General features: G+C 30.9%; 4 protein-coding genes across 4 annotated transcripts; 3 read left to right on the forward strand and 1 right to left on the reverse strand.

Annotated features, from left to right (window-relative positions):
- The first annotated feature begins 8997 nt into the window (after positions 1-8997).
- LOC114175966 (2,3-bisphosphoglycerate-dependent phosphoglycerate mutase-like) lies at positions 8998-12031 on the forward strand. The gene is made up of 8 exons (XM_028060830.1): positions 8998-9147; positions 9239-9420; positions 9613-9836; positions 9917-10035; positions 10135-10291; positions 10422-10523; positions 10634-10753; positions 11975-12031. The coding sequence occupies exons 2-8, from the start codon at positions 9240-9242 to the stop codon at positions 12017-12019; spliced, it is 948 nt and encodes a 315-aa protein (XP_027916631.1). The 5' UTR covers positions 8998-9147; position 9239; the 3' UTR covers positions 12020-12031.
- Positions 12032-14190: 2159 nt separating this feature from the next.
- LOC114175963 (type I inositol polyphosphate 5-phosphatase 5) lies at positions 14191-16860 on the forward strand. The gene is made up of 8 exons (XM_028060828.1): positions 14191-14260; positions 14795-14885; positions 14967-15071; positions 15202-15763; positions 15880-16073; positions 16164-16272; positions 16374-16522; positions 16614-16860. Exons 1-8 carry the CDS (start codon positions 14242-14244, stop codon positions 16831-16833), a joined length of 1449 nt encoding a protein of 482 aa, XP_027916629.1. The 5' UTR covers positions 14191-14241; the 3' UTR covers positions 16834-16860.
- Positions 16861-17174: 314 nt separating this feature from the next.
- LOC114175965 (putative ETHYLENE INSENSITIVE 3-like 4 protein) lies at positions 17175-18835 on the reverse strand. Its single transcript, XM_028060829.1, has one exon. It carries the CDS (start codon positions 18574-18576, stop codon positions 17200-17202), a length of 1377 nt encoding a protein of 458 aa, XP_027916630.1. The 5' UTR covers positions 18577-18835; the 3' UTR covers positions 17175-17199.
- A 3411-nt stretch (positions 18836-22246) lies between these two features.
- Positions 22247-26508, forward strand: LOC114179258 (nitrate regulatory gene2 protein-like). The gene is made up of 5 exons (XM_028065525.1): positions 22247-23916; positions 24040-24117; positions 24721-24926; positions 25181-25404; positions 25523-26508. The coding sequence occupies exons 1-5, from the start codon at positions 22911-22913 to the stop codon at positions 26190-26192; spliced, it is 2184 nt and encodes a 727-aa protein (XP_027921326.1). The 5' UTR covers positions 22247-22910; the 3' UTR covers positions 26193-26508.

The following is a 26508-nucleotide window of genomic DNA, read 5'->3' on the forward strand; positions in this document are numbered from 1 at the left end:
CTTTAAAGCGTGAATAAATATTCATTCATAAATATTCTTTTGTTCATATAGATTTATATGTAATATATTAAATTCAAATAACTTATCATTTTTTATTTGTCACCGTGTGAAGACCTATTATAAATGCACTATGTGCATGGTTAAACATAAATTTTAGGTTCACGAGAGTTAGGTTACTAAGAGTAAACATATGTATAATTGTTTTTAGTTTCTCTTATAGGATAAATATATATATATGTTTAGATGTTTCGATGTTAAAAAAACTGCATACCTACAAAAGCAGCAAGTCCAAATTCAGAGAATAGAAAAAACACAGATATGGACATGACAACGCCTTCCTTTCTTAGTACATACAAGCATTGTAAAATTATTTTAATTCAATTATAAATGACCATTCATTCATTATTGATTTTTATAATAACTATGCTGAATTATACAATAATAATTATTGTTCATAGCCCAAAAGCTTTTTTCACTAATAATGTATATCTTACAAATAATGCTTTTTTTGGTGAAGACTTGCAAACAATAATTGAACGCTATAGAAAAAAAATTTACATCTACAATGCGCCCACATAAAATGTCTTCAATGACATTCACATATTATATTGAATAATATTATAATAGTATAACAATTTGAATTATTAACAATATGAAAATCATTACATTGACTCCATACGAAAACTAGGGTAAAGAAATGTTTAGTGTACTAGCTTTAGGTTTAAGCAGTATGCAATTGCTATAAACAGTATTGCATTAATATTAGGTTAAAAAAAAAGTGTATTTTCCATTTTTATGATAGAATCGAGCTATTTAAAATTATCGTTTAAGAGAAGGGATCAAATGCATGAAAGTCCCACGTACAAAGAAGTTGTACTTTGTAGAAGTCATAAGATAATAAGCTATATCCATTCATTATGAAGAAAAAAAATTTTGCCTCGTCTCTCTTACATAACTTGAAGTATTTATTTAACACTAAAGTGAGAATTACTAAAACTTAATTTATTTTAATTATAAATAAAATAAAATTATTTATAATAATATTTTACTTTTAAAAAAAAAGTATTACAATCCATTTAGTTTGGAGTGTGTGGAGAAAGAGTAAAAGTGGTCCCACATGGAAAGGGTGAAGGAAAGGATGTTTCTCCGAAAGAGAGAGAGACGAAAGAAAACAAGAAACAGTTTAAAGGTGGCAGAAAGTGGAGGGTCCCACCTACCATTTTTCCAAAGCTGTCACCTTCATGTTCCTTTCGCTCAGTCCCACTCTCCCTCATATTAACTTTGAACCACGTGTCCGTAGGACACTTGTCAGATCCTGCAACTCCCACCAACAATTTTGAAGCGTGTTCACACGCCATCTCAATCGGAGCGTGGAACAGACCACTCCAGAAAACATGTTACGTTAGTACGTTGCTGATCCCACTCAAGAGTCACGTCACCCTCACTCTTTTCTCGTCAATTCTAGCATCTTCCTTTCAAGCCTGGGCCCCACATCACTTACACTTGGCCACTCCATTCGACTGCCACGACTATATACACTTTTCCTTTCTTTTTTATTTTATAATAACACTTTTCTTTTCTCATCACCCAATAATACATTTTAATTCATTCAACAATTATTTTTTTCTTTTTCAAGTTTTTTCTTTCGCGTCCTTTCCTAAACTGTTATGTTTCTCGTGATGGATGCTCCCATGTACGCACCTTTTTGTCGTCTTTAGTGTTTCGAGGTTTCAAATTTAACACCGTTACCCAATTCATCATAACCAATTTCTAGAAGGCGTGATTTATGTATTTTATATCACCAATTTATAATTATTATTACTATATTTGTATTAAACAATTTAATGAATTGTTTTCATATATAGGTTGTGATGCTTTAAAACATTAATTTCTAGCCTCTTATATTTTATTTATTTTTTTGTCTTAAAGATAGTTATTATAACTTTTTATCATTTTCTATATCGGACATACTTTTTTTATCGTTTCTCTTCTAAGATAATAACGAATTGTATTATATTTCTATTTTTTATACTTGATAACATATTGATAATGATGGAAAATGGATTTATACTTATTCTATTAATTTAAAAATTCAATCTAAAAGAAGTTAACTATTACAAAAACCACCATAATAAACGTATAATATCTACACAAGTAAAATGTGTCTTATTTGAAGATATAGTATAATATCCCAAGAAAACAACAAAGATTGATTAATTTATACGCTAAACAATATAGTAAATTTTGTCATTTTTTATGTATTGATAACTCTTAATATATTCATCAAAGTTACACGTTAATATTCTAATTAGATTAATCAGTAATATGATAATATGACTTTGGACTTAATTTAATTATGATTTGCATCATACATTCTCCATTCATGACTATTATTTTATAATGTTATATGATTTCTCAATATATAGATATAGGAACTAAGAATATCATTTCCATGATTTTTCTTATCTTTCATAAAGATTTAAGTGGAATTAGGAATTTGTCTATGCGGTAGCTTGCAATTAATTAAAGTTTATATATCTATTTAGCATAATTTGTTGCAAGTGACCGACTTCATATTTCCTCAGAGAAATCATAAAGTTAATTCAATATTCACATAGGACTCAAATCTGATTCAGAAAACAAACAACAAAATAAAGAGAGATACAAAGTTCTAAATTCTAACATGGACACCATTAAATACATCATTCATCAACTAAAAACACTTCAAATGGAAACATTACAAACTAAACCATCAATTACAATTTTTTTAGCACAAAAATTATACAAAATATAATTTTAAACGTCCAATATACAATAAAAATAAATTTCATTTTCTCCTCTTTCCTTTCTGCCTCTAATTTGAGCTTCAACTTTGCATTCTTCCTGACTGATTCCACCATCAATTTATAGTTAACAGCACCGATGGAGGAGTATTCCACAAAATAGATATAAACTTTAATTAATCAACTTTGCAATTCATAAAAAACTTAACATTATCCAAAATGGAGGAGTATTCCACACATTTCAAAAATATAAAGATGTTTTTTTATATAAACTTTCAAATAGAATCAAATTTTAATTTTGCGTGAAAATCTTTTTTTTTTCAACTTTTATTGAGATTGATCGAAACATTGGGATGAATTGATATGCTTATTTGTTTTTAAAACTCAAATGGTATGCTTTTAAAAAAAAAAAAAACTGTTTATTAAAAAAAATTCATGGCCAGCTTAGATAGATGTAGAAGGAAAATGTCACACAGAATATTAGAGATTCAACATCTCAGTATTATCACATAAAAGTAATATATGATCCTCTTACATTGACTTAAAATTTCATTGTTTTTTTTTTAATTTTACTTTATTTTATCATTTAATACATTAAACAACTCACACATCACCATCATGATCTTCGATAATTATGATTTAACCAAGATAAATAAAATGAATCACGGATCTGTACATTCACAAATTCAACAACCAACCTTTTCTTTAAAATATCAATTCAAACCATGGTCCTTATTGAATAGATATTTTATGAATATCTTTTCTTCCTCTAGATATTTTTATAAAAAAAAAAATGTAATGAAATCCATCTTAAAGCTATATGGAGCAAATGGTGTAACTGAATTTTGGAATTATGTATTGGAATCTCAATCTTCCTTTTTTCCTTTTTTTTTTTCTCAACTAAAAACTAGAAAAGGAATGATGTATATGTTTTTTGGAATTGTTTAATTAACTTATTTTCTTGGTGAAAATTTAAATTCACCTCAAAAATAATGTCTAAAAAAATCAATTTTTTTCCGATGGAAGAAATATGTAAGTAATATATGAAATCCAAGGATAATTAATAAAAAGTAATTTTAAAATTAAAAAATATTTTAAAGTAATATTTAAAATTCTTAAGCTAAAAGCATCCTCATAATAGAGACTGGAAATATAAAACTGAAATTAAGTTATAGTTTATAAATCTTAGCTAAAATATGTAAAATATATAGTTAAACTTGATGTATAGTTAAACTATGCAATAAAATAAAATATAAAAACTAATTTAAGCTATATTTAATAAACATAAAATTTAAATTTAATAAATTTATTATAAATACAAAATGATGTTATGTAAAATACTGTTTATTAGACAAAAAAGTTAGTAATATAAAATAGTTAAAAAAAGTATAATTCTACAAAAGTTTAATTCGAATTAAATTGGGATAATTCAAAACATAATTGTAACTGGTTCTAAAATAATACATCATACTTATTTTTAAAAGGACAATGATACTTTAACCTACTTTTTTTGACCCACTTTTAACCCACCACTTCAATCACCATTAGATCATCACATCACATCACTAAAAAGAATAAAAAAAGATGATCTAATGGTGATTAAAGCAATGGGTTAAAAGTGGATCAAAAAAAGTGGGTTAAAATATCATTTTCCTTTTTAAAATTTAGACTCGCTTTAATGAACTTCAGACTTGGTGGATACTCACTCCTAGGAAGGTGAACATGGTGGGACTAATAAAAAGATATTGGTGGGACATACAGAATCTACTGGATAGATGTGTGGAATAATTATTTCAAGACATTGCTATAATATAATAATTTTAATGTAAAATTAAAATTCTTACTTTCTTTATTAAATTTTAATTATTTTAGTTTATAAATTTGAAATTATATAAATATAATTTTATTAATTTAATTATACTAAATTGTATCAATGAATTATATATGTAGTTTTAAATAAATATTAAAATATAAATATGTCAAACAGAATCAATAATTTAAATATTAATATAGAATGTGTTTAACAATATTAAAAAAAAATAATTAAATTAAAAAATATATTTATTTATTTTTAAATTTTGAGAAAAAAAATATCAAAAATTTATACAGAATTATATTATAAAAATTTAACTAAAAATATAATCAATAATCCATGTAATAAAATTAAGAGGGTAATACAAACTGATGTTTAACATATCAATAGCAGAATCAAAATGTGATGGAGTTACTATTTTGTGATCCTAATTTGAAGATAGGTTATAATTAAAGAAAGGAAAAAATATATAAAAAAAACAGAAGAAAAATGGATATAATTAATGAATTTCACTTTATCATTATTAATATATTTTATTTTTTGTTGTGTTACACATTGCACCAAACTTTAAAACCTGACTTAACTTCCCAACGTCCACACCATGAACTACCAATGGAGACAAATTATCAAAGAAGACAAAAACTTATTTTGGCGTCATGTCTAGCTGGAAATCATTTTATTTCTTTTTTCCCTGTTTCGATAATAACAACAAAAGAATAGGGACTATAATAGAAATAAATGGAGGAGTTGATTGGTTAAAAAATATGAGAGAAAGATAATGGAAAAATTAGTTTTTCAAATTGTTTAATTTAATTTTTTAATTTAATTATTATTATTATTAGCGAACAGTATCCGCATTTTTTATTTTTTATAAAATCAATAATATTTATTTTTAAAACATATATAACAAATTTTAAAATAATTATTAAATAAAATGACTTTTAAAAAGATGATTTTGAAATATTGGTCAAAATAAAAAATATTTAAAAAAACAATTAAAAATAATAATTATAAAATAAATAATTTTTAAAATATAATTAAAAGTAAAATTGAAAAATGAAAAGTGAACACAAAAGAGAAATTCCTTTACATATTGTTATAAATTCTATTTATTATTAGTGAAAATCATGCATTATTTATTTACAATAAAAAATTAATAAATAGTTTCTATTATAAATTGTATAATTTAAAAATAAATAAAATGGTTAAATTTAAAAAGTGATACAAATAATTATTTAATTTAAAAAAATTTTAGTACGAATGAAAAAAGTCCTTTATAAATAGTAGTAAATGTACTATATTAAAAAGGTAAAAAATATATAAAAAATACCATGATCGATTAATTATGTAAATTAAGAAATAATATAATTTATTCTTTTGAGAACATAATTGTTATGTGTTTTTTATTTAGACTTAAAATGAGTAGTTTAAACTTATGAATAGACAATTTATATATTTTTTTAAATAATCAATTTCAAAATAAAATTATTTACTAAAGAAACATATATAAAAACATTATTTAGTCAAAGAAAAAAAAGGGTCAATATTTTGAATTTTTGTAACTTATTATGAATTTATTTTATTATTGCTATTATTTTATTACTTATATTAGTTATTTTAACTAGAAAAGCATAATTAGAAAATAAAAATTCGTATAATCATCTAAAATGTATAATACAGCGGACTGTACTTTTTTATTTTATTTTTATATTTGTGCATGAAAATTAAATAGGCTTAATTTCTTTTATCTACAAATATCAATTGTTAGTTGATTAATTTTTATCAACTAAACTAGTTATACTATTTATTTATATCATGATTTCTTTATTAATAAATTGTTCAACAAATAATAATTGTAATAAATTATATTTGATAATAAGTTAGTTTACTTTGTTAGAAAGTGATCAACGAAGTTGAATTAGTAAATACACAGTTCAATTTTTTTCTTCTTTTCATATGATTAGTACAATTCTATTAATTTAAGAATTATTTTTTATTATTTTTATTATTGTTATTTTATTATTATAGCATCAAAGTTTTCCTTTACAAAGTTCTATTATTCATCTTAAATAATGTTATTGTATAATTTTAAATGAAAGTCAGTCACAAAATGTTATAAATCCTTATTTTTTCCTCTATTGTAAAATATTTTTAAATGTTAGTGAATAAGGTTATTTGAGCAGAAAACTATACATCGTGTACAGGCAAAGTAATGAAAAGGGATATTAATTGCCAGAATCGATTCAAGTTTGTTCACATAATGATGACATTTCTAGATGATTTTTTATTTTAACAAGATGTATAAGAAAGATGTAATAACGTGATTTTTTTTTCAAATCATTAATCCAGATTCTCTTTACTTAGTGGAGAATGCGAGATCTATGAAAAAAATGCATATGATGTATGTTAGAAATTAAAAATAAAAATTGCACAAATTGGTTGAATTAGGATTATAAAACTACAACACGGTAACAACTCGATCAATGATCATTGATATCTTTTAATATAATAATGTACAATTTAAAATCATTTAGAAGAATTAGAAGCATATAACCAATTTGACATGTCTGAGATACCCAGAAATTATAAACAATTTTAAAAGAAATTAAGCCATCAGGGTTTCAATCAGTTGTTTTAATGAGTTTCAAAAACAACTTATTATGATAAGTCACAAATATAAGTGATAAAAAAAAATTATCACAAATGTTAGTTGTTAGTATTTTGTTAATAGGAAAGTTGAAACCACATTATCTTCTTATATCCCTTTCAATTATTAGTGATGAATTATAGTACACCGATATTTTAATTTTGATAATGTATCTGTGTTCAACACATATTAGTGTCCGATATTTTAAGACATTTTATTAATACTCTCAGAAATATTTGATCTATCAGACAATAATACTTTCTATGATGACAATAATTTATAATTTTTTTAGTTTGATATCGTTTAATACATATGAATTTAACTTGGATTCACACAATAACAATCATCTATTTATCATGTTTTTAAGAAATTTTCTACATTTTTGAATATACATATATTACCTATTGTATCTTATTATTTTTTAAATCAACATATTGATGTATCAGATACGTATCATAGATGATGAATATTTTTTTATTTATTAATTTCTACTCACTCTATGGTTTGTTTATATAAAATATACGATAATTTAGAACCAAACGGGAAAGAAAATTAAAGGGTGATTAGTTTGGTTAAATGGAAAAAAAATTACAAAAAGTAAAAAGAAAAGTTGTATAATAGTAGGATATATATATTTTGTTTGGCAAAGCGATTCACACAATTAGGATCCATACAATGGACACATGTTTTTCCACCATATCTAATAGAATTTTCGGTATACGAATTGTGTGATTAGTGATGATGTTGAAACTAAAAAATATTATATAATGTGTATTTTATTAAGGTAAAGTGAAACAATAAGGTGTTCCTACTTTTAATGAAGAAGAGTATAAGGTATTAATTTCATAAATTAAATTAAAAACTAAGACTTGCAATTCTACTTGACATCCTAATTAAGCTTTATATCCTAATTAAGCTTTATGACATTTCAAGTTAGGACATATGTTCCAATTCTATGTTAGATTAGATTTGTATAAAATTTTCATACTTATATGTTTGAATAAAAGAGAATTGTGATGTAGGTATTTTTGCTAAACAAAATAAATTTGCTATTCTTTGATTAATAGTTGAGGACTTCAGTTTTTAAAGGTGTTACACAAAATTTAGGGCTCATAGCACTAATATATGCTCATAGATATAAGTGTTTCATGAACATAGTTGATTATTGTAGTCGATATACTTAATTATGACCATAATCAATATGTTTGGGTTATTATGTTGAAAGACAAATATGAAGTTTAAATGCAAGTGTGAAAAAAAATGTACATTAGTACATAAAAGGTATGGTAATAATAATGGGTGCAAAAAGAAATCCCTTTACACAATTAAGAAATGTGTACTATATATACGATACCGGGCCATCAGCCCAAAAACCATTTTTGACTAACTCATCATGAAAAATATCGTCTTAGTGACACAGTTCCCAACAAATTTTTTCTAATTTTTTATTATTTAATTTCTTAAAAATAAATAATTGATTTTAATGTATTTCTTATTGTTTTTACTATCAGTTAAAAATTATAGAAATAAATTAATAAATAAAAATTGATATTCACAAATTTTAGCTAATAATAAACCATACATAAAAAATATCGCTAAAGTTATGCTATTAACTTTTCTAAATAAATTTTAAAAGATGCTTCCGGTAGATTTTTTTTTTAAAAGATTTATCACTAAATACATTCTTATTTGTCAATAAAATTGTTGGTTAAAAAGGAAAAAGTGCGGGATTGGCCGCTCATTGTCAACACGGAACGGCGTCGTAGTCATTTCCCCCCAACCCTCGCTCGGTCTTCTTCTGACGTCCTGTTTTGGGGTCATTCTCAATCTCACTGTCACACAATCAATTTCTTGTCTTCTTCTTTCTGCAAACCGCACTTCAAAATTTTGCTCATTCCAACCTTGTCTGTATCTTTTTTTTCTGCATTTGGTTTCGTTGTTATTATTTGTTACTATTGTTAATATTCCTTCCTTTCCACGATCTTTCTCTTTCAGAATGATGGCTGCTACTTTCAAATGCCAACATACGGGACTTTACGGTTATGCCATTGATGCGTCGGCGCCTCGATCTTCTAGAAACTTCGGAAGGTTTTACTCAATGCGATTCGCGTGCAACACTCGCTGCAATACATTGCGCCACGTTCATACACCACTCTCCATTTCCCAAGACTCATCAAGTAAGAAGTTATTTTTCTTGGTTACTTTCTTTATTTCTTTTTTCTAATTGGTTGAGAGTGACCAACTTGTAACTCAATGATCATTGATATTACCACATATATGTGATTCTTGATATTCAAAATGTGAACTGTGTTTTTTAATTACTGAATAAGACCGAAGGTCGCGGTGTTATGACATTGTTGGTTTTATAGCTGAGAGTTCTTTGATATTGATTCGTCATGGGGAGTCTTTGTGGAATGAGAAGAACTTGTTCACCGGATGTTGCGATGTGCCGTTGACCCAGAGAGGTGTAGAGGAAGCCATTGAAGCTGGTAAGAGGATTAGCTATATACCGGTTGATATGATTTTCACGTCTGCACTGATTAGAGCACAAATGACGGCTATGCTTGCAATGACTCAGCACCTCCAAAAGAAGGTAGTGACGCCAATTATGCCAGTAAATACTGGTATTTTGTATGCCTGTAAAATATTTTTAACCCCATCTTTGCTATATAGATTCCTATTATCATCCATAATGAGAGTGAAGAGGCAACAACCTGGACTCGAGTTTACAGCGAAAAAACCACCAAGCAATCTATTCCAGTTATTACTGCTTGGGAGTTGAATGAAAGAATGTATGCAGCTATGAATCCCTGCCTTTGTTTCCTGTTTCATAGAATATGTTCAATGAATTTTAGAAGGAGTGATAATTCTTCTTTATTCTATTTTTTCAGGTACGGGGAGTTACAAGGTCTTAATAAACAGGAGACTGCAGAAAGATATGGAAAGGAGAAGGTGCATGAATGGCGTAGGAGTTTTGACATTCCTCCTCCGAAGGGCGAGAGCCTGGAGATGTGTTCACAGAGAGCTGTTGCATATTTTAAACATTTTGTAAGGGTGCTGATTTCTTTATTCTTTAATGTCAAAGTTTAGTATTGGATTTGTATGACATTGATATTATGCTGGGATTGAAACATTTTAAATTGCTCCGAGAGATGATTCTGAAAACAATGTGGTGTAGATTGAGCCCCAGTTAAAATCAGGAAAGCACGTTATGGTTGCTGCTCATGGAAATTCATTGAGGTCCATTATAATGTATCTTGACAGATTAACCTCCCAAGAGGTAGCATCCTTCAGTTCTTATGAATGCGTCCATCTCATTTACGTAAAATTTTCTTTGGTATCTAATAAAACAGAAATGTGATTGAACTTTACTTGTCCGTGGACAAACAGGTCACAACTTTAGAATTATCAACTGGCGTACCGTTGCTTTACATATATACAGAGGGGAAGTATATGAGTAGAGGAAGTCCTGTGGGGCCTACAGAAGCTGGTGTTTATGCGTACACTCAGGTGTGTTTCCTATGCTTCACTGGTATTTATTTACCTGATGTTATTGGTGATATGAAAATAACACTGAATGCTACTCAAATTAACGATGGATCAATGCTATGTTAGGGTTGGTAATATTTAGGAAACGTGAAATCACCATCTACTTCAATCCGTGACATGTGACTGGGTCACGTGGCTTAGTGTGTTGCAGCTTTTGGATATTTTTCTTTTTCCTGTTGGCTAATCGTCACTTCTAATAGATAAAATTTTGTAGTTTTTCTAGTTGTCTATTTCCCCCTGTAGTTATTGGAACCAAGTTATGTGCTAATGCAAAACATCTGCCAATGAGCGCATAGTTTTGCCAATGACCAAACCTTTAAGATTTGGATGTTATATGATGAAATCAGAGGTTCAATCCTCCACAAGGCCTCCCATCTCCCTTTACTACCTAGGCACTTGCTTTTTTGATTGTTTGTTTATATAGAACCTTATCAAGACTCATCACAAGTGTCGAGTCACTCCATTTTATGGTTGTTTTTTGTTTGAGAAATGGAAATGATCTCCACGCACGAGTTCAAGTGAAAAATCAACACCACAACAAAACAAACAGGGATGGATCTAGAAAACATCTGTGGAGGGATAAAAGTAACAAACTTGGCATGCATAATTGTATATTTATATTAAAGTGTTACGACCGCAATATTTCTTCTTAATGTACCAAAACAAAAAACAAGTTTACATATAAAATTGGAAAAACGACCTTTCACTCCTCATTCCATCCATCCTTAACAAGTTTTTTAATTTGTCGTTTTTGAAAGGAAGCTTGAAACTTTGCATCTTAACAGTGTGAAATTATAATTAAATAATTGAATTCTCACACTTGGAAAAGAATAATCTTTCCCATTACCACCAATCACCTAGATTAGCTAGTGGATAGCTCTAGCTGAAGTAGAGCAGTGTTAACTGAGTTTGTGTTCCTTGGAATGCCGATGAAGTTTTATTGTTTGTGGTGATCACACTCAGCTCAACCTAGATTAGTCTAATGCCTTATGTGATGTCTCTATTGCATATCCCAAATTTTGTAAGATGCTGTAGGCAATGTCATGGTTTACATTTCTTCTTAAATTTTGCTGCTTCTGTTTACTGTCTGTGTCGTTAACTGCTTGAGATATACTTTTTTTTCGTGAACCTATCTGATATTAACCATGTTGTATGTTGTCATTTGTATCATTGTATGTACAGAGTTTAGCTGTTTACAGACAACAGTTAGATGAAATGTTACCTTGATCGTGCTTTTATGAAAGATCAAAATGGTATGCCACGATAGTCGATGACAATTTATAACTTTTTATGCACAGTTAGTCTAAATATTGAATTCCCTTATAAGCTTGATTGAAAAATTGAATGTTGATCACTGAGTATACTCATGTAAATATCTGCAGGTATAATTGTTGATAATCATTCTGGTGGATGGCTTTCGGGGTTTGGCCTTTCAATAGATACAAAATTCTCTTTACATACTCTCTACACTGAAACTTATTGAAGCATTGACCAATCGATGACAGTTTCAAATCTGTGAACTGCATGGCAAAACATGCCCTGAAAATCTTCCGTATTGTAGCAATGCGAGTAGCCCCAGCATAATTTTGGTTAGAGAGAGAAAATGAAAACAGGATTAGTAGATGGAAATGTAACTCTAGAAATTGTTTGTCTGAATGGGAGCGAACTTATAGGTATAGCTACCATGACTTCGAACATATACAGGACATGAATTAGCGGCAAAAGAATGAAAACAATATAAATGAAAATATTTTTTTTTAAAACGATTCTTCATATCCTGTTGTTTTATAGGAAGGACCAAAAATATTTAGAAAAAAGAAAAAACTCATGAAAAAGCCGTTCTAATTTGAAACCAATATACTTTAAAACCAGTAAAAAAATAATTATTTTAGATATTAATAATTTTTAATTTATAAATAATATCTAACTTGGTCAATATAATTATTAATTGATTTTTATCTCTAAATTAATTGTTATTTGGTAAAAATCTTGTAACGTAGGTAACTAATTCTTTAAATCATCATTTTATATCATATATTATAATCTACTATAACAAATATAAGATTATTCACCGTTACATGGTAATTGCTGAAACAGTTGAATTAAAAAATTAGCATAAGGTTTTATTTTTTAGAAAACAGTAAATTAAAAATGATAGGGTTTATTTTAAGGTATCATGGTATCTTGATGTTTTTTTGGGAATATCACGCTCTCGTATTTAGTAAATTTTTTTTTTTTTTTTTTTGAAGAAACTTATGAGGAATTTTTTCACTGTTTTTTTCTTCTTCTCACATAAAGAATGGTGAGTGTTTATCTATTCCAACTTCACTCTTATGTATTTATTCTATAGCTTTTACATTATAGTTTTTAATTAGAGAACTCTTTAAAGTTACTAAATTTCAATAAAACTTGTTTATAAAAAAACATTTTATACATAATGTGCTTTCAAGGTTTAGAAATATTATTCACATGTACTATTTTTTTTTTGTTCCTAACCACTCTGTTTTTCCCTCGACTATTGCCAACAGATATCTACAACATAGGGATGACGGTATGGTAAGGCACCCAGCTAATAAATCCAAAGTGTGTAATTTTTGGCTTATTTTGTTAACTGTTACTCAACCGTTTCATGCCTCTTTTTGCTCCTCTATCTCCCTCAACCTTAAGTGCCCCGAAAGATCCGCCGCCAAAATCTCATCCTTTTGACAACAACAAAAAAATGTACAACATACAAAACATATTCAATAATCGCACTTAATGAAACCAAGATTTCAGAAGGAAGAGACAAAAAAAACTTTGTTCATGCACACGTTGTTATTGCCTTCTCAATGTTCCTACTTCTGGATGTGATGAACTAAAGATCATTTTAAGGGCATGTTGCAAATACGAATGAATGAATGTCTTCGTCTACGGGTGCACGTTTTAAATCAAATGCTAACTCTGAAATGACCAAAGCTAATGAAGCTTCGACCAGCCCGGTCAACACAACCACAACTACAACCATAACCACTACAACCGTTACATCAAATTTGCCAGATACCAGTGCCAAGAATGAGAAGAAAAAGAAGGTGTTTCTTTTTTATGTTATAATTCATTTTTCCATGCATTACGTTTTTATTGCTTTTCAGTATAAGGGTATGGTGCATTTTTTTTTTCTTGACCCTTTTTGTTGTTTGGATGAAGTCTATCCTTCCGAAGATTTTCGGATCAAAGCGAAATGGGAGGAGCTCAGACGAAGAAGCATTCAAACCAGGCACGGAAGAAGATGATGGAGTTCCCACTCTTGGTATTCATTGCATGCTTTCTTTTCTTTCTTTCCATAGAAAATCTAAATTTCCATGTTTTATGCTTTCACTTTGATTAATTTTATTTACATATGTTTTGCATGGAAAGATTTAGAGAAGAAGATTGAGACAAGAAAAAAAGCGTTCTTGGAAGCTGCCCCCATAATGAGAAAAAGTTTCTCAGGTACTAGTTTATGCATTGCCACAGCAAACAAACATAATTCTTACATTCTCTAACAACAATATAATTTTTTTATTTCTTTAATTACAAAAACATGAGCTTTAGAAATCAATTTCAACTTCTAAAGTTATTTCACAATAATCAATCATTAATAAATATGTCGAAGAATAATTTAAAAAATATAGGAAATATAAAATGTTGAATGAATCTAAATATACCCAAAATTGGGGCTTTAGTATGAATTGAAAAAATTGTAGGTCAACTCTAGATTCTGGATCCAACTCGTAAAAATCAAAGTACCTATCAAACAGTAAGAAATCTTCTTCGTGTAATCTTGTACTATATTGGTAGCTTACCTAACATCAATGAAATTTTGGTTATTGGTAAGATGTTTTCTATTCAGGGGAAATTTTCTTGTTTGATATGCTCCATAAATTCTTCACTCTTGCAATGTACACCTAATGCAATTGTAGATTTGCCAGAGCATAATAAAATGAAAATAATAAACCTTTATTTTAATTTCTTATCAACTCACAGAAAGGGAGACTAGTCCTGGAATCGAAGGCCTAAATTTGTCCAATTTTGAACGCCCTGTGATGGCTCCGGAAACTGAATTGCAGAGTTTCAGGTATGTGGGAATTCATTTTCAATTCGACAATTCATTCACATTTGTTTTGTTTACTGAGCCATTTGGTTACGTGATTTCCAGGATCTTCGTTGCAACGTGGAATGTGGGAGGAAAGTCACCGAATTTTGATCTCAACCTTCAAGATTTCTTCTTAGTAGAAGGCTCCGCAGATATATATGTCTTGGGGTACGAAAATCCAAACTTTAGCTTAGTAGTGTAAATATATGGTTATTTATGAACGAAAATCCAAACTTTCTACTATTCTGTTTTCAAATTAATCCAAATTGATGTCACGTGAAATACTTTATATGTTCAGTTTCCAGGAAATTGTTCCTTTGAGTGCTGGGAATGTTTTAGTAATAGAAGACAATGAACCTGCTGCAAAGTGGTTGGCCTTGATAAGTCAAGCACTAAACAGACCAAGAAATGAATACAGTGATTCTTCAGACTCAGGAACTGGCTCCAAAAGTAGTAATAGTTGTTCGAAGGATACAAAGTCCCCGGCAAGTTTGAATTTCTTTCAGAAGCCTTCTCTTAAAGTTATCAGTAAAAACTTCAGAGCAGAGGGTAGCAGCCTCCTTAAGGCTTGCAATTGTCCCGTGGATTCTCCATCCAGGGAGAGACGAAGGGCAAGAAAGTATAGTGACCCTATGAATAAGTTAGACTCTGAGCTTCAGGGTGATGAAACCGTTGAAGAGTTGCTTTCAATCTCAGAACTACCCTCTTCTCCTAGCCAATGCAGATACTCCCTCATATCAAGTAAGCAAATGGTTGGGATTTTTCTCACCATATGGACTAAGAAGGAATTAGTGCCTCACATTGGACATCTCAGAGTGGATTCTGTCGGGAGAGGAATCATGGGTTGCTTAGGTAACAAGGTAACCACACATGTTACATAGCCTCTGATGAATATTCATGAAACTAAGAACTGTTATTTTGGTCATGTACTGCTATGAAGACTAATGGTGCACATGGAATCAATAATTGATTGCAGGGGTGTATATCCATGAGCATGTCCTTACATCAAACAAGTTTTTGTTTCGTCTGTAGTCACTTGGCTTCTGGGGAGAAAGACGGTGACGAGTTGAAGAGAAATTCTGATGTAGCTGAGATTCTCAAAAGCACTCAATTCCCTAGGATTTGCAAGAATCCGTGTCGTCGTGCGCCAGACAAAATTGTTGACCATGAGTGAGTTACTATCACGGATATTTCACTTATGAGTTACCATAATTTGCACTTGTCATTGTAAATTCTAATCACTTCTACCATGTTCTGCAGTCGAATAATATGGCTTGGAGATTTGAATTATCGAGTGGCTTTGAGTTACGAAGAAACAAGAGTTCTATTGGAGGATAACGACTGGGACACTTTGTTAGAGAAAGATCAGGTGTGTCCAATAATTCATATTCTATCAAAACTAAAGGAAAATATTAGCATAAACATTTTTTACATAGGTAAATTTATTGACTTGTATTTCATTGTGTGCAGTTAAACATGGAAAGAGACGCAGGGAGAGTTTTTACCGGTTTCAAAGAGGGGAAGATTGTTTTTGCTCCCACTTACAAGTACTCACAAAATTCAGATTCTTATGCCGGTGAAACTGTAAAATCAAAGAAAAAACGTCGCACACCGGCATGGTATAGCACCTCTCTTGGTTCTTATGATATGTTATTGAATACAGATAAACCAAAATCTTGACAATTCTGTGTTGAATTGCATAAATGTCAGGTGTGACAGAATATTATGGCGTGGCAATGGCATTGATCAATTATCATATATTCGAGGAGAGTCAAGATTTTCTGACCACAGACCTGTCTGTGCTGTGTTTTCTGTGGATGTGGAAGTAAGAAGCAGAAACAACAGGTTTAGGAAGGGTTACTCCTACACAAGCCCAAGACCGGAATACGAAGACTGCATACCTCAAAGGCATAGTTTCTACGATTATTAATTTGTGCATCAAATCAAAGCTTGTATATTTTCTTAGGGTCTACAAGGAATGCTTTCTCACCTCTTTTTATTTCCTTCCTGTTTTCTTCCCGCACTCACCATAGCTAGTTATTAGAGTCCTAACATTATAACAGTAAATACAAGTCACTGCAATCTTTGTTATTACATATAGAGATCAATGTAAATAGAGTTTAACTATTCATTCACTGTCAAACATCAAATCAACAAGAAAAAAACTAATAGTATCTGTACAATGCTATAAAGGCTTTTATTTGTTACATAAGGAGATGATGCCTTCCTACATGATATTTAAATAACTAATTAGTATAAACATAACACTGCGCGATCCAAACATGAAACGAGTAAACTATTTGTAGGTTAAGTCCCAAATTGAGGTTATTTCTTGGCCTTGTGGTGAATCTTGCTCTGAATTTCGATTCAAGTGCATGTCGATCTGATCCAGTGCAGCGTGCAACTCAAGATCTCCAAGGGAATTCAGCCATAAGTTTCCATAATCTTGTGGTGTCTTTCCTACAACATCTATCAATTGATCATCATCATTCTGATTAGCTGATGCTACTTCCATGTTCATCCAATCATCCTCACATGTAATTTGTGTGTCATTGGACACATGATCCTGAAGGAGAGCAGGGCTTTGATTGGTGCGATAAGAACAAGAGGACTCATGGTTCATCCTTGAGTTTTTGTCGATAAATCCCGTACCCATTTCACTTTGTGGACACTGATAGTATTGACAAGCATATAGCTTATCCGCAATAGCATCTAAGTCAATCACACTCTTCCTTTTCTCAATGATCCCACCTAAATTGGAGTCATCATTCAACTCAGCCACACAACTCCCTTCCTGAGAATTGCTATTGGAACTTTCACATTCATTTTCATCTTCCTCTGTAGATATTTTGAGGCACTTGTTGGTTAGTTGCAACAGAGCTTCTTCTTGGTTCATAACCTTGGACCAGGTTGCTGTGTCCTTGGCTGTCATTTTGTCTTGCAAAGTTTTGGACTGAGTCACGAGCCTTCTAAGTTTATCCAAATTAGGAGATATGTGTTTGATAACTGCAGCCAAGAGAGACACTTTCCAAACCTTTTTGAGGTCATGAGGCTTCTTATAAGGAGGTGGTCCGTGTTCTTGGGCCAGAAGACCCTGTTCACCCCACCATGTTTCTGTCCCTGTTGGCCACCAAGGTGGAGGCAAGCCTCTCTCAAGAGGGAATCTTCTTTGGGGAGGTATACAATGTTGCATGAGAGCAGAAAGGAGTGAACTCAAAGTAGTGTCTTGCAAGTCATTAAGGAGATGCATGTAGGAAGTTGCATCCAAATCATCTATTTGAAGGAGTGGCATGTATTTTGCAATGGCAAGTGGAGCATGTTGATCAAATTTAACCTTTTCTTTCCACCACTCACGTAAGCTATCAGAAGAGCCTGTCACTGGCTTACCCTTTTCAGGGATAATTCCATAGACAAAACCTTGACCGTTGCAAACTTCCATGATCTTCACCATGTATTTAAGGATTGAATCCTGTGCTCTTGACATCTTCTTCCGCCTAGAAGCTTCTTGTTTTGCTTCTTGGTCTGGCTCTTCTTTGGGGCGTTTCTCCTTTAGCTTCTGCAACAGGATCCGGTCCTTCCACATTCTCTTCTTAAGCTCGTCATAGTTGATCTCTTCTTCTTTTTCTTCTTTTTCTTCATCAAAAGGGTTGATTTGTTCGTGAATCTCCACCATGGTTCCTTCGAATTCTCACTTACTTCTTCTTCAAATTGGTGGTATATGAGAAAAAAGGTGTTTTTAGTAGTACTTGAAATACACTTTTGATAAGGATACAAGATATGCATGGATGTTGATAAAACATGCGTACTTAACTATATATATATACACACGAGCGAAGCTACTAGAATGGCGGTGGTAGAAGGGTAGGATCCAGTCTGAAAATTAAGCACAGAAATTAAAACCAATAAATGCATTAAGGGATTAGGACAAGAAAAGCAGTTTGAAAGGTAGTAAGTGTTGTTGCAGTGTGGTGAATTAGCTGAGGAATTGGAACTGTAAGTGCCGCGTGTTGAGCATAGAAAAGGAGGCACATTTTTTGTATTTAAAGTATGCAAGTGACATCATGAGCATATGAAAAGTGCACGGAAAATTTGAACGTTGATGGTGGTGGTGACCATGGAATAGTGGTGATCATGAATATAGCTTGAGCTGGGTACAGAAGAGGACTGATTCGTGTGCAGTATGATATTAGTTGTTTTTTGATTAGTAACTAGTTTTGAGACTTGCGTGATAGATGATGTAATCAAACAACCTATTGTTATCACTTAAGGCAATAACTATGACTTTCGAAAACATAACTGGCAAGGGAGAAAACACAAACATCAAAGACAAAAAAAAAAATAATTCTCTTCTAGTATCTTCTTTTGACTAGTTTTGTTTTTTCTAGACGGTATTCTGCACGATCATCTACTGACACCTTAACACACTCGTTTTCAACTTTCTAACCAAACATCTATTAGACAACCATTTTATCGCACATAAGGACTAAACGTTTGATATCTGAATATAATATAAAAATTATTTTTTAATTTAATTTATTTTTTATTAAAAAATGTACTAACGAATCAATCTACTTGATCCATCTCTAATTTGACCGATCAGGTAAAACATAACAAAATAGCATGATATATTGAAAAATTGAATCCAATCTTTAAGATTTTGACGGAGCCATGAATCTAAATTTGTTTTGCCATGTTAACTCATTGCATAAGCTTCATAATATTTTTCAACCATCAACTCAACTTTGTACTTCATGCAAAAGCTTAACTTTTTATATTTAGCGTAAAAAGTTGTATATTCTTAACAAATTGAAAATTGTTAACTTGCCGTAGATATAACTTAAAATGTGATCAAGACTTTCAATCCATGATGCACTGATACTTTAACTTGGGTCACGTATCCGTGTTCAACATGTAGCAGATCTGATACTTTATGATATTTTATTAATACTTATCAATGAAGTGTCTAATTTATAAAGTCGTAGTACACTATAAGAAAATCTTTGAATAGTAATCAATTTTGGTGACAAAAAATTAGTCACTATACAGTGACCAAATTGACAACTAAAATAGTTTCAAAAAATTATAATTTGTCTCTAAATAGATAATTAAAATAATTTTAATTATGAATTGATTTTTAAATTGGTCACTAACATTAGATATCAGGTTTTGAGTACCAAAATAATTGGTCTCTATTAAAAAAATTAAATTCACACAATAACAATTATATAATTATTATATTTTTAAAGAATTATTATATAATTTTTAATATTCATATATAATGTATACACATCATATTTTATTATTTTGGACATAAACACATCAATATATTAAATATGTGTCGTATCCGATTCATATAATATATATATATATATATATATATATATATATATATATATATATATATATATATATATATATATATATATATATATATATATATATATATATATATATATATATATATATATATATATATATATATATATATATATATATATATCATAACTTTCAATAGTCATACAAAGGTTTATACTATTATTTTTAATTCTAAATTAATAACCGTAGAGATATGAATCCTACTAAAAAGTTATAGGATATTGAAGTTTGGCATTGAAAAAGTCGATAAATGTCATATATGATGACTTACGATAAAAGTATAATTTTAAACTGTTCTTATCTTGTTTTGAATAAGAAAAAGCTATTTTGTCACAGTTGCGTTGCGTGTAACTGTTTTTACTAACGGTCGTTATGAAAATTAATAAATTGATTAAGGTATAATTAGATAATGGTGTAAAAGGAATTTACATTTGATCTGGAGATTGAAAATGTTTTCTGAACCTAAAATAGAAAAAAAAAAAAAAACGCGTTTTATGGAGCCGTTGCCTTCACGAAGATTAAAAGATTAAAGCGCATTTTTGCGTTCTGACAACCCTAACTTTACCTCCACTAACACTAACAAGTAAAACAAAATAAATAAATAAACAAATAATATTTCTCACTGTTTCTCTTTGTACTTCTGCCCGTGGGAGAGTGCTGCTTCATGTATCAACTTTGTCACTTTTATCACTTCTCTCTCTTTCTCACTCAAAAAAAAAAATTATATATATATATATATATATATATATATATATATATATATGTGATTCTGCTGCATTAGTTTCTATTTCTATTAGAGTTTATTAGTTTTCTCTTTTGATAAACCTTTTAATAATTCTAAATAACTTTATATAACGTTTATCTTACTTTTTAGAATAAATGTAATATAATTTTATATATTATCATCTTTATTCTATAATCATAACATATATGTTATATTTTATTTAATAGTTTATGAGTATTGAAAGAGAAGTTTCAAATATATTTTATAAACACAGTGAAAAAAGAACATTAAAATCAATTTTCTTATATGCTATTATTCTTATGAAAATATATTATTATTAATACTTTGTTTGTTTCGATGTAATGAATGAGAAAGTAGAAAGGAAAGGCAACACACAAACCGAGGTTCATCAGTGTGGTAAATAATCTTCGGCGTATCCAATCACTTAGGTGCAGGATTTCCTTAAAAAAATAAATTTGGAGCTATTTTTACAGGTGGCATGGCATTGTCCGAAATTTTTTAGTAGATAAATTTTGGATTAATTTATTTTTTTTATTTTTTTAAAATATGTAAATTTAATATTTTAATCAAATTTTGTTAAATTTATTAAATATTTTAAATGTGTTTTATAATAATATTTAAGAGAAATGTATCAAATAATATAAATAACAAATATAATTTTGAAATACGTATCAAACATCAAATAAATCTAACAAAATCTAATTAAAATAATTAAATTCATATGAAGAAGAAGGATTAAATCGATCTAAATTTTTAAATAAACTAATTCTAAAATTTATTTTTAAGTTTAAAAAACCAGTAACATAATAATTTATAAAGTTTTAAGAATAAAAAGTAATATTTTATAGAGTTTATAATTAAATTCGAATTAAAAATATATATAGATATGTATTATTTAACGTTTCTTAATTTTTTTATTAATGACGTGGTATCATAAGTGAATAAACAATATTATTTTAAGGTATGATAAGAAATTTCGTTTTATTTGAAATGAGTTTCATTGTGTAACTTTATTTTAGATATATTTTTTTTAAAGATTCATTTTACTTTAAATATGTTATATTTTGTGGTTTTATTTTTTAATTTTTTAAATAAAAATTTAATCAAATAGTCACTGTTACCGTTGAATTTATTTATTTATTTTAAATTTGAGAGTAGCTCTTGTGACCCACTGGACGTGAGTAATAACTGCTGCAGAATTACTGGTAGTGGTTCACCATTTTTGTTTGTTTCTCTTTTTCCACCTTTTTTCCATCTTTGCACTGCACAATGCTCCTTGCTCTTTGCCCGGGCCTTCCCTGCACAATCCCTGCTACAATCTTATTTCATACATATTCATAAACTGCAACCACACTCATACGCTTCACTTTCCCTTGATGCCCTTTGTTTTCATGACTTTTAACTACCCTCATTGCTTTCCCTTTCCTTCTTTGTGTCTCTCAGAAACCAACTCAATAACTTTACCACCTCCATTTCTCTTTCTTTTCCTTATCTAACAAAGGGTCTTGTCCCTTTCCTACTACCCTAAGACCTCTCATTTTCTACACTTGCTGCACTGCATCACCATGCAACCATCCTGGGTGCTCACTGCTTCTCTGTTCATCACTGTCTGAAATATAATAAAGATCACATTTTGACCAAGGAGGTCTTGCTTTTAAAGCTCTCAAGGTGAAGGGTTATGATATCTTAGTTTCAGTCCTCATTGGGTTTGTTTTGTTTAGTTTTTCTTTTTTATTTATTAAAGTGGACCTTTTCGAATGTGGTGCGAGATTGTGAATTTGAAGCTATGAAGAAATAGTGACGGATTGTGGTGAGGGTTGTAAAAATAGAGTCTTTTCTTTGAATGTTCAGTGAATAGATGTAATTTAATCTGATTAAAGGGGGAAATGGGTGCTACGAACTCAAAAGCAGAAAAGAATGAAGCTTTGAGTTTGTGCAGGGAAAGAAAGCGGTTCATCAAGGTGGCTATCGATTCAAGATATGCTTTAGCAGCTGCACATGTTTCGTACATTCAATCTCTTCGAAATGTTGGCATTGCTCTCCGAAGGTATGCTGAGGCTGAGGTAGTGGTTGAGTCATCTCTGTCTGTATCTGACAAAACCCCTTCTCAAACTAGTTACCCTTCTCCATCACCTTCATATGTTGCTGAGGTTGAGGTTTCGGAGTCACCTTTGCACAATGAGAGTCCTCTTTCACCACCTGTGGCCAGCACTCTTAGTTACATGAAGTCAGGGGGTAGTGCTGCTGTTACTGTTACAGTCAATTCTTGTGGAAACATCAACTATTTGGATGATGAATCCACCGTGGTTCCAATGCATCCACCTCCACCACCTCCTCCAGAGTCAGGTGCATCTTGGGATTTCTTTGATCCTGGGGAGGATAGTGAGAGTTTCAGGTTTGCAGTGCATTGCAGTGACTCCAGAGAGTGTAGGGATGAAGAAAATAGAGATCAGTGGTTGCATATCGGTTCAGATGGGCATTGCATGATGCAACCTAACCTTGATGAGAAGTTTGGAAAGTTCAGCAGTGATGCAATGGGAAATGAGGGTGGCAATTCTTATGCACCCTACCTTGATCATTCAATTGTTTCAGGAGGAGTGGAAGGTGGCAAACAAAAGGTTCATGGAGAAGTGAGAGAGATAGAGTTGCCGAGTGATGCAGACAAGGGTGCTGGTGGAAGATCCATTTCAAAGAAGGAGAAGAACATGGCTGGGAAAAGTGTGTGCGCGGAAAGAGAGGATCCTTCAGAGTTCATCACCCACAGAGCTAAAGATTTTCTCTCCAGCATAAAGGATATTGAGCATCGGTTCGTTCGAGCTTCTGAATCTGGTAGGGAGGTCTTGAGGTTGTTGGAAGCAAACAAAATCATGGTGGGGTATTCTGAAGCAAAAGGTAATTCCTTGGTATTACATTCTGTTTTCTGGATGCTAAATTTCATGTGAACTTTTTATAGTGCAAGATACAACTGATTAGTCTTCTTTATTATTGCTAATCTTCTGCTGCCTCTTATGATAGTGAAATCCTCTACCATGGATATGCTGTCAGCTTTCCAGCCTGTTTGTTGTGGTGGAAAGGCTTCACCTGTTTTCCAGGGTAAGTTGCATTGATTCTGTAATTAGACACTGATTAGTAACTAGTTTAGTCTTAAATATTACATCCTTCGTGATTTGGGTTTGCTAATTATTCTGTGAATTAGGTTTGTTGCTCTCTTTAAGATTTCTACATGCTTGATTAGCTCTTGTGGATTCTCTATTTCCCCTTACAAATGAAATGAAACTATTCTGGAGATGTCACAAACTGTTACGTTCTCAGTTTTCTGAATGTTTTAAATTGGTTGATGAATATGGTTTTTTAGTTCTTACACCTTGGATTAAGGTAATTTTTGTATGAAACAACCTGCAGTAAAATCCCTTTGAATTCGTGAGGTTTAGATTTTGCCAACAAATTAATAATGGTTAGCAAGCAGTGTAGTAAAGGTAAGCCAGATGTTACCGTGTAATGAGTTTGGAAATAAAGAGGCATACAGCATTGTTTTGTATTTGATGCAATGCTTAAGTTCAATATTTCTCAAATTCTTTCTTGGCTAGTTCTACTATTTAACTATGAGGTCACTGTTTCTGTTGTATGACAAAGTTTGATTATTGAAAGATGGATTCTTAGGATGGAATAATTTGTCTCTGTTTTCTTTTTCTGCAGAACCTGCCCAAAAAATTATAAGTTGGAAAAGGACAGCATCTTCTCGGTCATCCTCGTCTAGGAATGCTTTGGCTGCAAAAACAAAGGAAGATGTTGATGATAGTGGAAGTGACTTTGTTGAAGAAGTCTGCATGATTGCTGGAAGCCATTCATCCACCCTTGACAGACTATATGCATGGGAGCGAAAACTCTATGATGAAGTAAAGGTATTACAAGTAGCTTAGAAATGAAGAGTAAAGAGACTATGGTGAAAACAATTAAGTATTAAAATTAAAGTGTGACTTAATGGATAAACCTGATGCTGCCTGATGTATGAGTATGTTAATTTACATGTATGATGTTATGATGTATGAGTATGAAGCAAGGTGCTATTTTGTCATCAATGTGTGTATGCTCGTTAAATGTTCTGCAGCTCCAAATTTTGTGTTTTCAATCCCTGATACTTTTGACCACTATGTAGGCGAGTGAATCCATCATGAAGGAGTATGATCGAAAATGTCACCAGCTTAGGCATCAATTTGCAAAAGATCAAGGCTCTCATGTGATTGACAAGACCCGGTCGGTTGTGAAGGATCTACATTCGCGGTTAAGAGTGGCTATATATTCTGTTGATTCAATATCTAAACGAATTGAGAGAATGAGGGATGAAGAATTGCTCCCACAACTTTTGGAACTAACAGAAGGGTAAGTGAGAGGTTCTGGATTTCACGTTTGTTATCATTGTTGAAGTTTACTGTTTGCTATGTTTACAAAGCTATGAACCTATAACCACTAATGACCTGAGAAACAACCGGTTGTGCAGATTGATCAGAATGTGGAAGGCCATGCTGGAATGTCATCATGCACAGTACATCACCATCTCCTTAGCATATCATTCAAGAAACTCAACAGAAACCTTGCTGCGAGGAGAAGTGCGGCGGGAGATAATGACACGGCTTCTAGAAGAAGTTGAGTTGTTTGGTCTGAGTTTTGCAAACTGGATTAACAGCCTCACTTCATATGTGGAAGCACTGAATGCATGGCTGCAAAATTGTATACTGCTACCGAGGGAGCGTTCTAAGAGCAGAAGACCGTTCTCCCCTCGCAGACTTCTGGCACCACCAATATTTGTGCTTTGTCGGGACTGGTCTGCTGGGATCAAGGCTTTACCTTCTGAGGAACTAAGTCAGGCAATCCTAGACTTTTTGTCTGATCTTCACCTGCGGACCGAGCAGCAGAATGTTCAACTTCTCAGGAAACAGAACTCTGCAGATGAAACAACTGCAGAAACTGAGGAGAGCAAAACTAATGAAGGTAATGAAGATGAGCCTGCAAATTTGAGCTGTATTCATGCAAGGTTAACCAAGGTTCTTGATCGACTTACGAAATTTTCTGAGGCATCGTTGAAAATGTATGAAGATATCAGGCAAAAAAGTGAAGCAGCTCGAAATGCATATCATAATTGCAGAACTATCAGGGCTGAAAAAGCTTAATTTTCAAGTACATGAACAAAAATTTCTTCTGTGCTTGTTTGACATTACTTTATTATATATGGAAAACGCCGAAAAACAACCATAAACACATGATCATATGAGCCTGTTGGAAAAGAAATTTGAGATGAAAAACGGGGTTCAAGTTTCTGTAACTGATGAGTAGCAAAGTCTTTCTTGTTTTATTGGTAGAATCATGTGTTCAAGACACTATTCTCCATTTTTATTTTTTTCTATACATGTGGATCATTGAAATTGTATCATCCATTGGCATGACAGCATGACAGCAGCAAAGCGCAATTGATTATATATTCTCATT

The sequence above is a fragment of the Vigna unguiculata genome, chromosome 3 (genome assembly GCF_004118075.2).
Source record: "Vigna unguiculata cultivar IT97K-499-35 chromosome 3, ASM411807v1, whole genome shotgun sequence".
NCBI classification, from domain to species: domain Eukaryota; kingdom Viridiplantae; phylum Streptophyta; class Magnoliopsida; order Fabales; family Fabaceae; genus Vigna; species Vigna unguiculata.